We start from the raw sequence: 11,846 nt of genomic DNA on the forward strand, positions 1-11,846 counted from the left end.
AGAAACTTATCAGCCATGATTGAATGGAGGAGCAGACTCGAGGGGCCGAATGGCCTCATTTCTGCTCCTATGTCTTATGGTCATATGGTCTTATGTCCCTGTGGCGCTAAATCCTGCAACAGGTGTCATATGTGACTGACCAGCTCCCTGGACATGCGCAGTCTTTGGACCACTGGTTCTCAGTTGTCTGCAGGAATGACAGGCGCTGCCTATAGAGCCCGGATCTATCGAGGTGCCTATGAACGACGGCTCTCTGTGGATCTTCAGCTGCATGCACAGCAGGTGCTGCCGCCCCTTCATCTTCAGGGAGGTGCTCCTCCCTTTGCCGAGCCAGGCCCCTCCGCCGCTCTCTTCTTCTCCTTCTCTGCTCCCTGTAAGCCATGAGGCACACCCCTAAATCACCAGCTCCATGTTCTCCTCCTGCAGGATCAAAGAGAGAGATGCGTGGGTTAGCATAGGTGTACTAAGAACGCCCCTTGGTTAAATCTTAAGGCCCCTTCACGCGTCCCGGAGAGTGATGGCCACCATCTGGATGGCCAGTGTGTGGTGCACTCATTGGCTGTCCGAAACCCCACCCACCTCCGCCCCACTCCACCTGACCGATTGGCAGCAGCTTCACCCACTGGACTGCAGGCTGTGCTCTCAGCTCAGGCACAGGCATTCTCCTAACCCGCACTGCAAGGCTGCGCTGTTAGCTTGAACCATGGGGGATACTGGTCCAAACCTTTAATAAAGACATTGCAAGGGGCTGTGAACGGCTCCACCAGTGACTGTGCCATGGCCACCTTTCACAAGGGGATTGTACAACTTGCCCAGTCGGCCAATTGATCTGCTGCCCCCTAAAACTCACATTCATTTGCAGTCTGCACCAGCCAGGAAGAAGTGACTTGCCCGTGTACCCACCACCCCGCCCCCCACTCAAATGCACGGTGCCTCTTCCTTGATGTCCCATGGTGATGCTCACAAACACTGCGCAAGGTTGTGTGCACTCACCTCCAAGTTCCCCTCAAAGTTCAGCGTGCCAGGCAGACGTCACCTATGTACAGCTTCGAAACAGGTCATCGTGCCATTGGAGGGCGCAGCGCACAATCGTGAATTAGTTTCACAATGGCTTGATACCGATTTGTGGCCTTCTCACTATATTGTCGTTTCCCGCCCACCCCCACCCCCACCGCCCACTGGCCGCCATCACGCCCACCGCCAACGGAACCGGACGATTCTGCCCTAAGTCCCGTGGCTGAAGCAAAAGTTGGAGTGACTTCCGCTGGAGGGCGAGACGGCTGAGATCTTGCGTTTATTAATTTCGCAGCCACGAGGAGCAGGTTGAGTCACATGGTGGGGCGGGCACCGGAAGCTGCCCACCCCGCCATCACCTCATAGGCTCCATCGGTCGGGCACCATATTTGTACAGCACCGAGACTCTTCCACTCTGCTCCTCGACTCCCCCTCAGCCTTGGCTCGGTCCCAACCCTCCCCTGTGCCCAGACTTGGTGTAGCATGTGCGACAGGCAGCGATATCTCTCAGTGACGGTGTGATAGGGAGGCAGAAGCGGCATCTACTGAACTGAAAGAGCCTACCTCGCCAGCTGCACGCCACTTAGGTACAGTCGTGAAATGGAACATTCTAAGTTCCCACTGGCGGGCCGCTAACTTTGGAGTGGGGCGGGGGGGGGCACAAGATTCTGGTGCGTTGGGCTCTTCATGAGCATTCATGGGATGGAAATGGAGCTCCCGACGTAGATCACAGGGGCACTCGACCCACCTTGAACCTGCCATGAAAACCAGGAGAGCAAAATTCCAAACCGATTTCCTGACGTTGGGAAACTAATTTTTGGCCTCCGGTCAAATCTTGCTTCCCCCACCCGCCGCAATTCCTATTGCTGGTGGGAGCGGAAAATCCTGCTCATTGACTCTGTTTCTCTCTCTCCCCAAAGAGGCTGCCTGACCTGTTGAGCGTGTCCAGTGTTTGCTGTTTTTGTTTTAGATTTTCAACACTTTCAGAAATTAGTTTTGTGTCAATGACTCCAAGACAGAGGCTCTGAATTCGCTTCTCGGTCTGAAATCACCTGATCCCAGCGGATCATTGTGATCCTATTTTCTGCGTGGTGCTGGATTTAGCTGTAAATAATAACCATCCTTTAAGGTTGAAGGGGGAACTCACTGATGGCTGAGAATGATTTACTCATTACTATTCAGTTGACAATGTTATGATTTGGTTGCCAGATTAACAAGACAAATTAATCAAATCCAATTCAAATAAAAAGGAAAATATGATTACTAGAAATCTCAAACTTGGAGCAAATAATTCTGAAAATGTATAGCAGGTTAGTCAGCAGCTGATATATAAATTAATTGCAGGAATATGCCACATTTTGACTGTAACCTTTCATTAGAATCAAACTGCTTCCTTTTCAGATGATGATTAACCATTTCCTTTTCAATAAATCAACTATTTACAACTCAAATTAATCACTTGGCTGCAGGGACCGAGAGTATCACAGCCAAACTTGCTGACGATATTGAGGTTATCCACTTTGGTGGGAATAGTCCAAAAGCAGAATATTATTTAAATGGAGGGAGACTGCAAGACGCTGTGGTGTAGAGGGATCTGGGTGTCCTTGTACATGAATCACAAAATGTTAGCGTGCCAAGTAGGAAGGCAAATGGAATGTTGGCTTTTATTGTCAGGGGGATGGAATATATAAGTAGGGAAGACTTGTTACAATTGTACAGGGCGTTGGCGAGACCACACCTGGAGAACTGTGTACAGGTTTGGTCTCCATACTTAAGGAAGCAGTTCAGAGAAGGTTCACTTGGTTGATTTTTAGGATGAAGGGGCTGTCTTGTGAGGAAAGGGTGAGCAGGCTGAGTCGATACTCACTGGAGTTTAGAAGAGTGAGAGGGGAGGTTTATTGAAACATAAGGTTCTGAAGGGGATTGAAGGAGTAGTTGCTGAGAGGATGTTTCCCCTTGTGGGGGAATCTAGAGCCAGGGGGCACAGTTTTGGAGAAATTGGTTGGCCATTTGAGATGGAGATGTGGGGGAATTTCTTCTCTCAGAGGGTCATTCATTTTTGGAATTCTCTACCTCAGAGAACTGTGCATGCTGAATCATTCATTGTATTCAAGGCTGAGATAGGCAGATTTTTGAACTATAGGGGAGTCAAAGGTTATGGGGTATAGACAGGAAAGTGGTATTTGATCAGCTATGATCTTATTGAATGGCAGAGCAGGCTCGAGGGGCTGAATAGCCTACTTCTGCTCCTATTCTTTATGTCCTTATGTTTCTCACATTAATTATTCAGATTTATCAATGAAAAAACCATGGTATTTGTTTACAAGGCGCTGTCAGGATCGCTAACAGATTTAGCCTTGCAGGCAATGGCTGAGTGTTTTTCTGGCTTCATGTGTGGACTTGTATTTTGTTTTGAATGTGCACACGCTCCTTGAAATATCAACAATTTAATTCAACGACAATCAGCCAGCTCCAGACCGAATCAGTGAGTCAAGAAATGAGGGCAGAAAATGCCGGAAATGCTCAGCAGGTCTGGCAGCGTTCTGTGGAGCAAGAAACAGAGTTAACGTTTCAGGTTGGTGACCTTTCGTCAGAACTGGGGAAAGTTCAATGCTTAACAGTTTAGCCAGGTGGGGAGGGGCTGGTGATGGGGGAAAGTGGAGGAGAAGTAGGAGATAGGAAGGGCAACAGAGGAGGTTTTGATTGGATGGAGATCAGGAGTAATCGAGAGCTCCCAAAAGATTTCCTTATTTGAGTTTTCCAGCATCCGCAGTGTGTTGCTTTAGCTTAAGTGGGCTAAGGGCTGTGATTAAGGAGGTAACAACTGAATGCCAACTTGTTTCCTGCAATAATAAATTGAATTGTTATTCCTTTATTATTGATGATGAATTATTTGTGTCCCTTTAAAAAAAAAAGCAATAACCTAACGACTCACAGTTAATGCATCAGGTCTCAGGACATTCAAGAGCGCGTCATTTCCAGATTTGGAGCCTGAAAGAGCTTTTTTGACACTAATTAGGAAATGATTAGCCGTGTGTGAGAGATATAAACTACCATTTTGTTTTACTAAGAGACTAACATTGTCGTGCACGTAGCTTCGGGTGAATTTGGCCCCTCCGTTTCCCAGTTTGTGGGAATGGTTTGTACCCACCCCACAGTCAGTGGAGTATTAACAACCCCTTCCCAATCCACCTAACCTGGCTAAAAAGGCGATGGTGGAAGGAACTAATGGCAGCCTTGATGTGGGGGGTCACAGCAAAGGAATGCTCATTTGTTAAAACTTTACAATGGATCTAAATAAATACAAAGGGCAGGATTTTCCCAGCGGGTTTCTGATCTCAGACTGGAATGTGGGCCAGAATCCCACCCCTGGGGGAAGCAATGTCTCAATGCGATTCTCCCCAGAGTGGGCTAATCAATGCCCAGAGGGCAGACTCCCCATCCAATTCAGGACAGTATGGATGGGCTCTCATAGCTGGGCTGCCAATCAGAGGCCTTCTAGCTTGAAAGGAGCAGCGGGCTGTGATGAAAGGTAATTGAGGGAGAAGCTGCTTCAAAATGGAGGTGCTCTCTCTGGAGGTGTGGGGGGAACCCCTTCACAAAGTGGTCAATGGCTGTTCCTGAACCCAGGCAGGCATGGAGGGCCTCTATAGGCCTCACTGAAGTGCACCTGTCACCAGGAGGTGACTGGTCCCCGCCACATGCTATCTTTGCCTGCCGTCCGCCTCCATTCCATTCCCAGCCACACCTCAAAATCCTGCCTAAACATTAAGACATTCAGAGAAATACAAATCAAGAAGGTGAAAGGTTCAGCTTGAGATTAGTATTAATACCTACTTAAACTATCTTCCAGGTAGTACGGAATGGTCTTTGGCCACCTATATTTGGCACCAATGATGGAGCTTCTGTCAATTTTCTGGCATCGAAAGAGATGGAAACAAAATTAGTCATCCTGGTCGCAATCGTAGATGTAAAATGGAACATGCTTCTGAAAACAATCTGCTTCCTTTAACTCTCTGCTAGAAACTTACCTTGTCAATTCTCATGTCCCCTTCTACAAGATTCAATCCTAATTCTGCAGGGAGGAGAAATACAAAATTTGAGACATTGGAAAAGGTACAAAATTCATTTTCCGGAACAACTCGAGAGCTGGGAGATTTTACCTATTGGGAAAGATTGAATAGGTTGATGCTTTTTTTCTCTAGAAAAGGGAAGACTGAGGGGGTGGGGGGGTTGGTGGAGGTGTTGGGGGGACAAGTGGGAGTTGCACATAACCTGATAGAAATGTGAAAACGATGACAGAGTTTGAGAGGGTAGACATCAATAAGGTGTTTCTAGTCGCAAGGCAGCTCACAACCAAGGACCAGAACTCATAAATCCAACAGGGAGTTCCCAATCCCTGTCACGAATGAGATTCAACGGGTCTTTGCCAAGAGAGTGGTGAGAATGTGGAACTTGCTACCACAGGGAATGGTATGGATGTATTTAAGGGGCAATCTGGATAAACACATGAGGGAGAAAGGAATAGAATGATTTTTTAAAAATTGTTTGGATGGGATGTCACTGGCAAAGCCAGCAATTGCTGCCATCCCTAATTGCCCCTGAACTGACTGGCATGCCACACCATTTCAGAGGGCAATTAAGAGTCAAGCCCATTGCTGTGGGTCTGGAGTCACATGCAGGCCAGGCCAGACCAGGTAAGGACAGCGGATTTCCTTCCCTAAAGGACACTAGTGAACCTGATGGGTTTTTACAACAGTCAACAATGGTTTCATGGATCACTATTGCTAAGACTAGCTTTTCAATTCCAGATTCTTCATTGAATTTAAATTCCACCATCTGCTGTGGTGGGATTTGAACCCTTGTCCACAGAACATTAGCCTGGGCCTCTGGATTACCAGTCTAGTGATATTACCACTACACCACTGTTTCCCCCCCAACCCCCACCTCATGATGGAGTGAGATGAAGTAAGAGGGGTTGACCGAGGCTCATGCACAGCATAAACACCGGTATGAACCAGTTGGGCTGAATGGCCTGTTTCTGTGATGTGGATTCTACGTAATTCCATATAAAATTAGGTAGGACATCAGAGTACATCTATCGAAAATAACAAGTGATTGAATACAAAAATAGAGAAGTTATCACAAGTCAGTAATTGTACCTCACTTCCCTGCACAAAATGTCAGGAATCTCTGTGAATTGCAAATGCAGTGGACACTGGGAGCCAAAATGTTGCCGGTGGTCAGGATCTATAATTCGACCCCAGGCTAACGGTCAGCACACAGCTAGCTTACCGTGCAGGCGATGAGGAAGAAGTTTTGATCCAAACAGCAGAAGGTGAGGAAATCAAGTATGATTAAATGTCTCTCATTGAAAAGAAATTGCTCAACTCCCATCACCTCAATGTCATTGTTATACTGGATGCCTGTGCTACGCAGAACCAAGAGATCGATCTTAACTGATATAAAATAAATGCAAGTTACCTTCATTTATCTCAAATATGTCTTGATCTAATCCATTGTCAACATCCACTTCTAAAAGGTAAATGAAAATGGACTTCATTCAGTGATTTTCTTTATACAAGTTCAGGACGTTACATTAGAATCATGGAATGATACAACACGGGTGGAGGCCATTCAGCCCATCATGCCTGCGGCAGCTCTTTGTCAGAGCTATCCAATTAGCCCCATGACCCTGCTCTTTCCCCATTCCCCTGTCATTTTTTTTTTTTTCCTCTCCCAGTATTTATCCAATTTCCTTTTGAAAATGATTGTTGAACCCGCTTCCACCAGCCTTTTAGGCAGCACATTCCGGATCACAACAATTCAACACGTTACAAATTCTCAATTCCCGCCAACACAAGTTGATTGTTGTTTCTCTGCGATGATTTTTGATCTGTTCTGTTGTCGCTACCCACGATGTGTACAGCTTGGACATCATGATGCAGTCTTGTTGAAGTTGCAAAGAAGTCTTTATTAACAGCACTGAACAATGTACATATTTACAGTCGGGGATAAAGGTATGGAGGGAGCTCCCTTCTAGGTCCTTACCTGTTGCTACCTATCTCCAGACTGGACCCTATTTCTAGGTCATGTGCCTTCGTACATCACCAGTACTGTACTCAGCCCCGCGTTAACCCTTTAGGTACCAGATCCTTCTACTACAATTTCTGTGTATATTCTTGCCTGTGATAGACAGCTTCAGTATGGATAACACGGGTTAAGGTTTTTATCAAGGCTGTTGTTATACTATGATCAGCTGCTGACACCCATGAATCTTCCCTGGTGAATTTTGGCATTGCTCCCCTGATGCCTCGCTGTGTTCATGGAAGTGTGCTTGGTAAATGTTTGTTTCTGCTTTTAAAGGAGGTTTTTCCATGTTAAAGACGCTATCTAAATGCAAGTTGTTGTAAGGGATACAATGCATTGCCAAAGTCCTTGCAAAGAAAATGTTATGGTCTAGAAATTCGACCACGCTGTGCTTATTTCACTGGCATAAGGCAGATGCCAGAAAGACCAATATGGTACGGGTGCGTGATCTTTCTACGCGGGAAGTGTGTTGTCCGCCATATTGCGTTGTATTGCAATTTTGTTTTATTATTCGTTTATGGGATGTGGGTGTCACTGGCTGGGCCAGCATTTATTGCCCATCCCTAACTGCCCTTCTTCAGAGAGCATTTGAGAGTCAGCCACGTTGCTGTGGGTCTGGAGTCACATGTAGGGCAGACCAGGTAAGGGTGGCAGATTTCCTTCCCTAAAGGGCATTAGTGAACCAGATGGTTTTTTTTTTAATGACAGTTGCATTGGCCTGTTCCGGGAGTATTAAAAATCTTCATTAACAAATCTAAATAATAGTGCCACTCTAGGAAGATCATTTTTCCCCACTGATTGTCTTGCCACATGATAAACTTACACAGGAACTTGTGACACTAACAGGCAGCAAAGGCTCTTCAGAAAATGTTCAAAGGTCTCCTTCACTACAATCAGGTTAGTTATTGCATTCATAAAAACAAAAAGCTAAAAGCTACTGCGGATGCTGGAAATCCAAAACAAAAACAGAATTACCTGGAAAAACTCAGCAGGTCTGGCAGCATCGGTGGAGAAGAAATCAGTTAATGTTTCGAGCCTTCACGACCCTTCGGCAGAACTGAAGCATAGTTAGGAGAAAGGAGAAATATAAGCTGGTTTAAGGTGGGGGGGAGGGGGGAGAGAGAAGTTGAGGGTGTGGTGGTTGTGGAGATAAGCAAGCAGTGATAGGAGCAGATAATCAAAAGATGTCACAGACAAAAGGATCAAAGAGGTGTTGAAGGTGGTGATATTTGTCTAAGAAAAGTGCTAATTAAGAATGGATGGCAGAACACTCAAGGTACAGCTCTAGTGGGGGTGGGGTGGAAAGACTAACAAGGTTTTAGTTTTAGATTTAAAAATAATGGAAATAGGTGAGGAAAGAAGAATCTATATAAATTATTGAAAAAATAATTCCTGATGGCATTCCATAGGGATCGTTCCCTCCGGGACACCCTGGTCCACTCCTCCATCACCCCCTACTCCTCAACCCCCACCTATGGCACCTCTTCATGCCCACGCAGAAGATGCAACACCTGCCCCTTCACTTCCTCTCTCCTCACCGTCCAAGGGCCCAAACACTCCTTTCAAGTGAAGCAGCATTTCACTTGCATTTCCCCTAACTTAGTCTACTGCATTCGTTGCTCCCAATGCGGTCTCCTCTACATTGGAGAGACCAAACGCAAACTGGGCGACCGCTTTGCAGAACACCTGCGGTCTGTCCGCAAGAAAGACCCAAACCTCCTTGTCGCTTGCCATTTTAACACTCCACCCTGTTCTCTTGCCCACATGTCTGTCCTTGGCTTGCTGCATTGTTCCAGTGAAGCCCAACGCAAACTGGAGGAACAGCACCTCATCTTCCGACTAGGCATTTTATAGCCTTCCGGGCTGAATATTGAATTCAACAACTTTAGATCTTAAACTCCCCCTCCCCCCCATCCCCACCCCGTTTCTCCCCCCTCCCCTTTTTTTTCAATAATTTATATAGATTCTTCTTTCCCCACCTATTTCCATTATTTTTAAATCTAAAACTAAAACCTTGTTAGTCTTTCCACCCCACCCCCACTAGAGCTGTACTTTGAGTGTCCTGTCTTCCATTCTTAATTAGCACTTTTCTTAGACAAATATCACCACCTTCAACACCTCTTTGATCCTTTTGTCTGTGACATCTTTTGATTATCTGCTCCTATCACTGCTTGCTTATCTCCACAATCACCACACCCTCAACTTCTCTCTCCCCCCGCCCCCCCACCTTAAACCAGCTTATATTTCTCCTTTCTCCTAACTATGCTTCAGTTCTGCCGAAGGGTCGTGAAGACTCGAAACGTTAACTGATTTCTTCTCCACCGATGCTGCCAGACCTGCTGAGTTTTTCCAGGTAATTCTGTTTTTGTTTTAGTTATTGCATTTGTCCTTTTAGGCAGAGGGGGGTTGTTTGCGATTTTATTTCTTCCTCAACCGATCCCTGACTTCTGCTGACAGCTCTTTGTTGATGCCGGACTGCATTTGTCTGTTTCTGAAACAGTTCCACTGAAGTCACGGGTATTGTCTGTTAGCTCTCGGGCCCAGAGGATGAGGGGGAAACAGACAAGAAACAGGAGAGAGCAGGAACGGCTGAGAAATGGGGGGAGAAGGAGAGGACACTGCGCAGGGGGTCATAGGTGTTCAGTGGTCACTTCACTTAACTCATCATCGTTGAGGAACAATGGGCAAGGTGTCATTACTTCCCCAAGGAGGCTGTGACTGAGCTACAACAACAATGACTTATATTTATATAGAGCCTTTAACATAATGAAACACCCCAGCCCTCCACAGGACTATTATAAAACAAAGTATCGCACCCAGCCGCAAAATGTGACACTAAGTCAGATGACCAAAAGTTTGGGTCAAGGAGGCAGGTTTTAAGGAGCAGCTTAAAGGAGGAAAGTGAGGTGGAGAAACGGAGAGGCTTAAGGAGGGGGTTCCAGTGCTTAAGGCCCAGGCAGCTGCCAATGGCAGAGAGATTAAAATCAGGGATGCTCAAGAGGTGCGAGTTGGAGGAGCACCGATGCCTCGGAGGGTTGTAGGGCTGGCAGAGATTGTGGAGGTAGGGAAAGGCGAGGCCGTGGAAGGCTTGGGAAGCAAGGACGAGAATTTGAATATCAAGATGTTGCTTGACCGGGAGTTAATGCAGGTCAGTGAGCACAGGGGCCTTAGGGGAATGGGACTTGGTGCGAGTTCAGACACAAGCAGCAGTCACACAAGAACACTGCATTTCAAATAAACAGGATGGAAGGAAATATGGAATCAGGTTAAAAAGACCCTATTGGGGTTTGGAGATCGACAGGGAAAAAAAAGGTGGAAAGTGTTTAAGGAACCCTAGAAAGAAGAAATAAAATCCCCCTGTGTGTTTGACCCAGTGCCTTTAAGAATGACGATTTAGAATGTCATAACATGGCCTGCATTGAACTGGCTCACTCAATTAAAAAGAGAGACCGTGGGGAGAATTTTAACCCCAAAAATGGGTGGGTTGGGGCCAGGTCAGATGTTAAAAACCTGAAACGCAGCCCCTCCCCAGCTCCAACCCATTCTTCTTCCAGGTTTAATGGAGGCGCGATAAGGGGCAGCAACCAATCCGGTGCCAGGGCAAGGTTTTTCCATTTAAGTGCTTTAAGCAGGCAGACAGACTCACCTTGAACCTGCTTTGCTGGTTTAATATGTGGCCGGTTGGCTTCCACAGGCCTTTGGGCAACCCAGCAGATAAATGGAGGCAAGGACATCTTCAGGGAGGAGGTAAGTACAGCAAAGCTGTGGGCCACGCAGAGCGGGAAAGCTTCCCCTGACCAAACCAAGTTCCTGTACTCCAAACAAAGACCACCAGGGCCAGGATTTTTCCTATGGCGGGCAGGCTGGGCGGGAGCGGGCGGGGGTGGGCGCGGAGCAGACTGCTGCCCGCGATCGACTCCGTGCTGCCATTTTACGCGGGCGGGCCAATTAAGGCCTGCCCAGCGTAATACGCGACCGGTAGCGCTCAGCGCTACCTGTGCGGGCGGCCGGGGGCGAGGGAGGAGGAAGAGTCGGGGCCTGCGCTCTTTCGAAGGCCTGCCCACCGCCTTCACACCCACTCCCGACCTGTCTCCCATTTTACAGAGGGGTGGTGGAGGCGTCAGGCAGCCCATCCGCCCTTGGGCCTATTGAGACCCTTAAGTGGCCAATTAATGGTCATTTAAGTGCATCATCCCACCCCTGCCGCTACTTTACCTGTGGCAGGGGGAGGCCCAGGCCAAGCAGGTAACCGGTAGGTTTTACTGGGCAAGCTGCTGCCGGGCAAGAAGTGGGGAAGGAGAATCCCATTTTGGGGATCCCCTTGTGCCAATAGAAAGGGCACTTCCCAAGGTCATACCACCCTTTCAACTCCCCCATCCCCTGCAGGCACCTTAAACCCAGCCCCACACCTCCCTCACCCCGCCCCTGGGGCCTGCCACCCAGGCCCCGCTGATACCCCGGTTTCCATAACCCCCTCTTTGAGGACTGGCTCAGGCCCCAGAAGTGGCCACCGCTTGAACCTGGAGCTGTGGGGCTCTACAGAGCAGCCGGTCAATCAGATTGACAGTCTCTAAGGCAGGACTTCCTCCCAAGATGGGGATGGAAGTCTCATCCTGAGCCAATCAACCCCTTGCCAAACACTAAATGGCTGGGGGACAACCAACTTTTTCATGTGCAGGCTCCTGTCTGTCTTTTTATTCAGGGGGTGGGGAGCACACGTACCATAAAATCCAGTCCAATGT

The 11,846-nt window shown here is 47.6% G+C and overlaps 1 protein-coding gene across 1 annotated transcript in view; it reads right to left on the bottom strand.

Moving 5' to 3' along the window:
• Nucleotides 1–10,838, bottom strand: part of LOC144680108 (meprin A subunit beta-like) — a 62,036-nt gene extending 51,198 nt beyond the window's left edge. The window contains exons 1-4 of the mRNA XM_078541253.1: nt 10,751–10,838; nt 6,499–6,549; nt 5,046–5,089; nt 4,852–4,930 (exon numbers count right to left, since the gene is read on the bottom strand). Of these exons, the coding sequence (XP_078397379.1) occupies nt 4,852–4,930; nt 5,046–5,089; nt 6,499–6,549; nt 10,751–10,838 (262 nt within the window). The remainder of the gene's footprint in view (nt 1–4,851; nt 4,931–5,045; nt 5,090–6,498; nt 6,550–10,750) is intronic.
• Between the last annotated feature and the right edge of the window lie 1,008 nt (nt 10,839–11,846).

This window comes from Cetorhinus maximus, chromosome 4, assembly GCF_964194155.1.
Source record: "Cetorhinus maximus chromosome 4, sCetMax3.hap1.1, whole genome shotgun sequence".
Classification (NCBI taxonomy): Eukaryota; Metazoa; Chordata; class Chondrichthyes; order Lamniformes; family Cetorhinidae; genus Cetorhinus; species Cetorhinus maximus.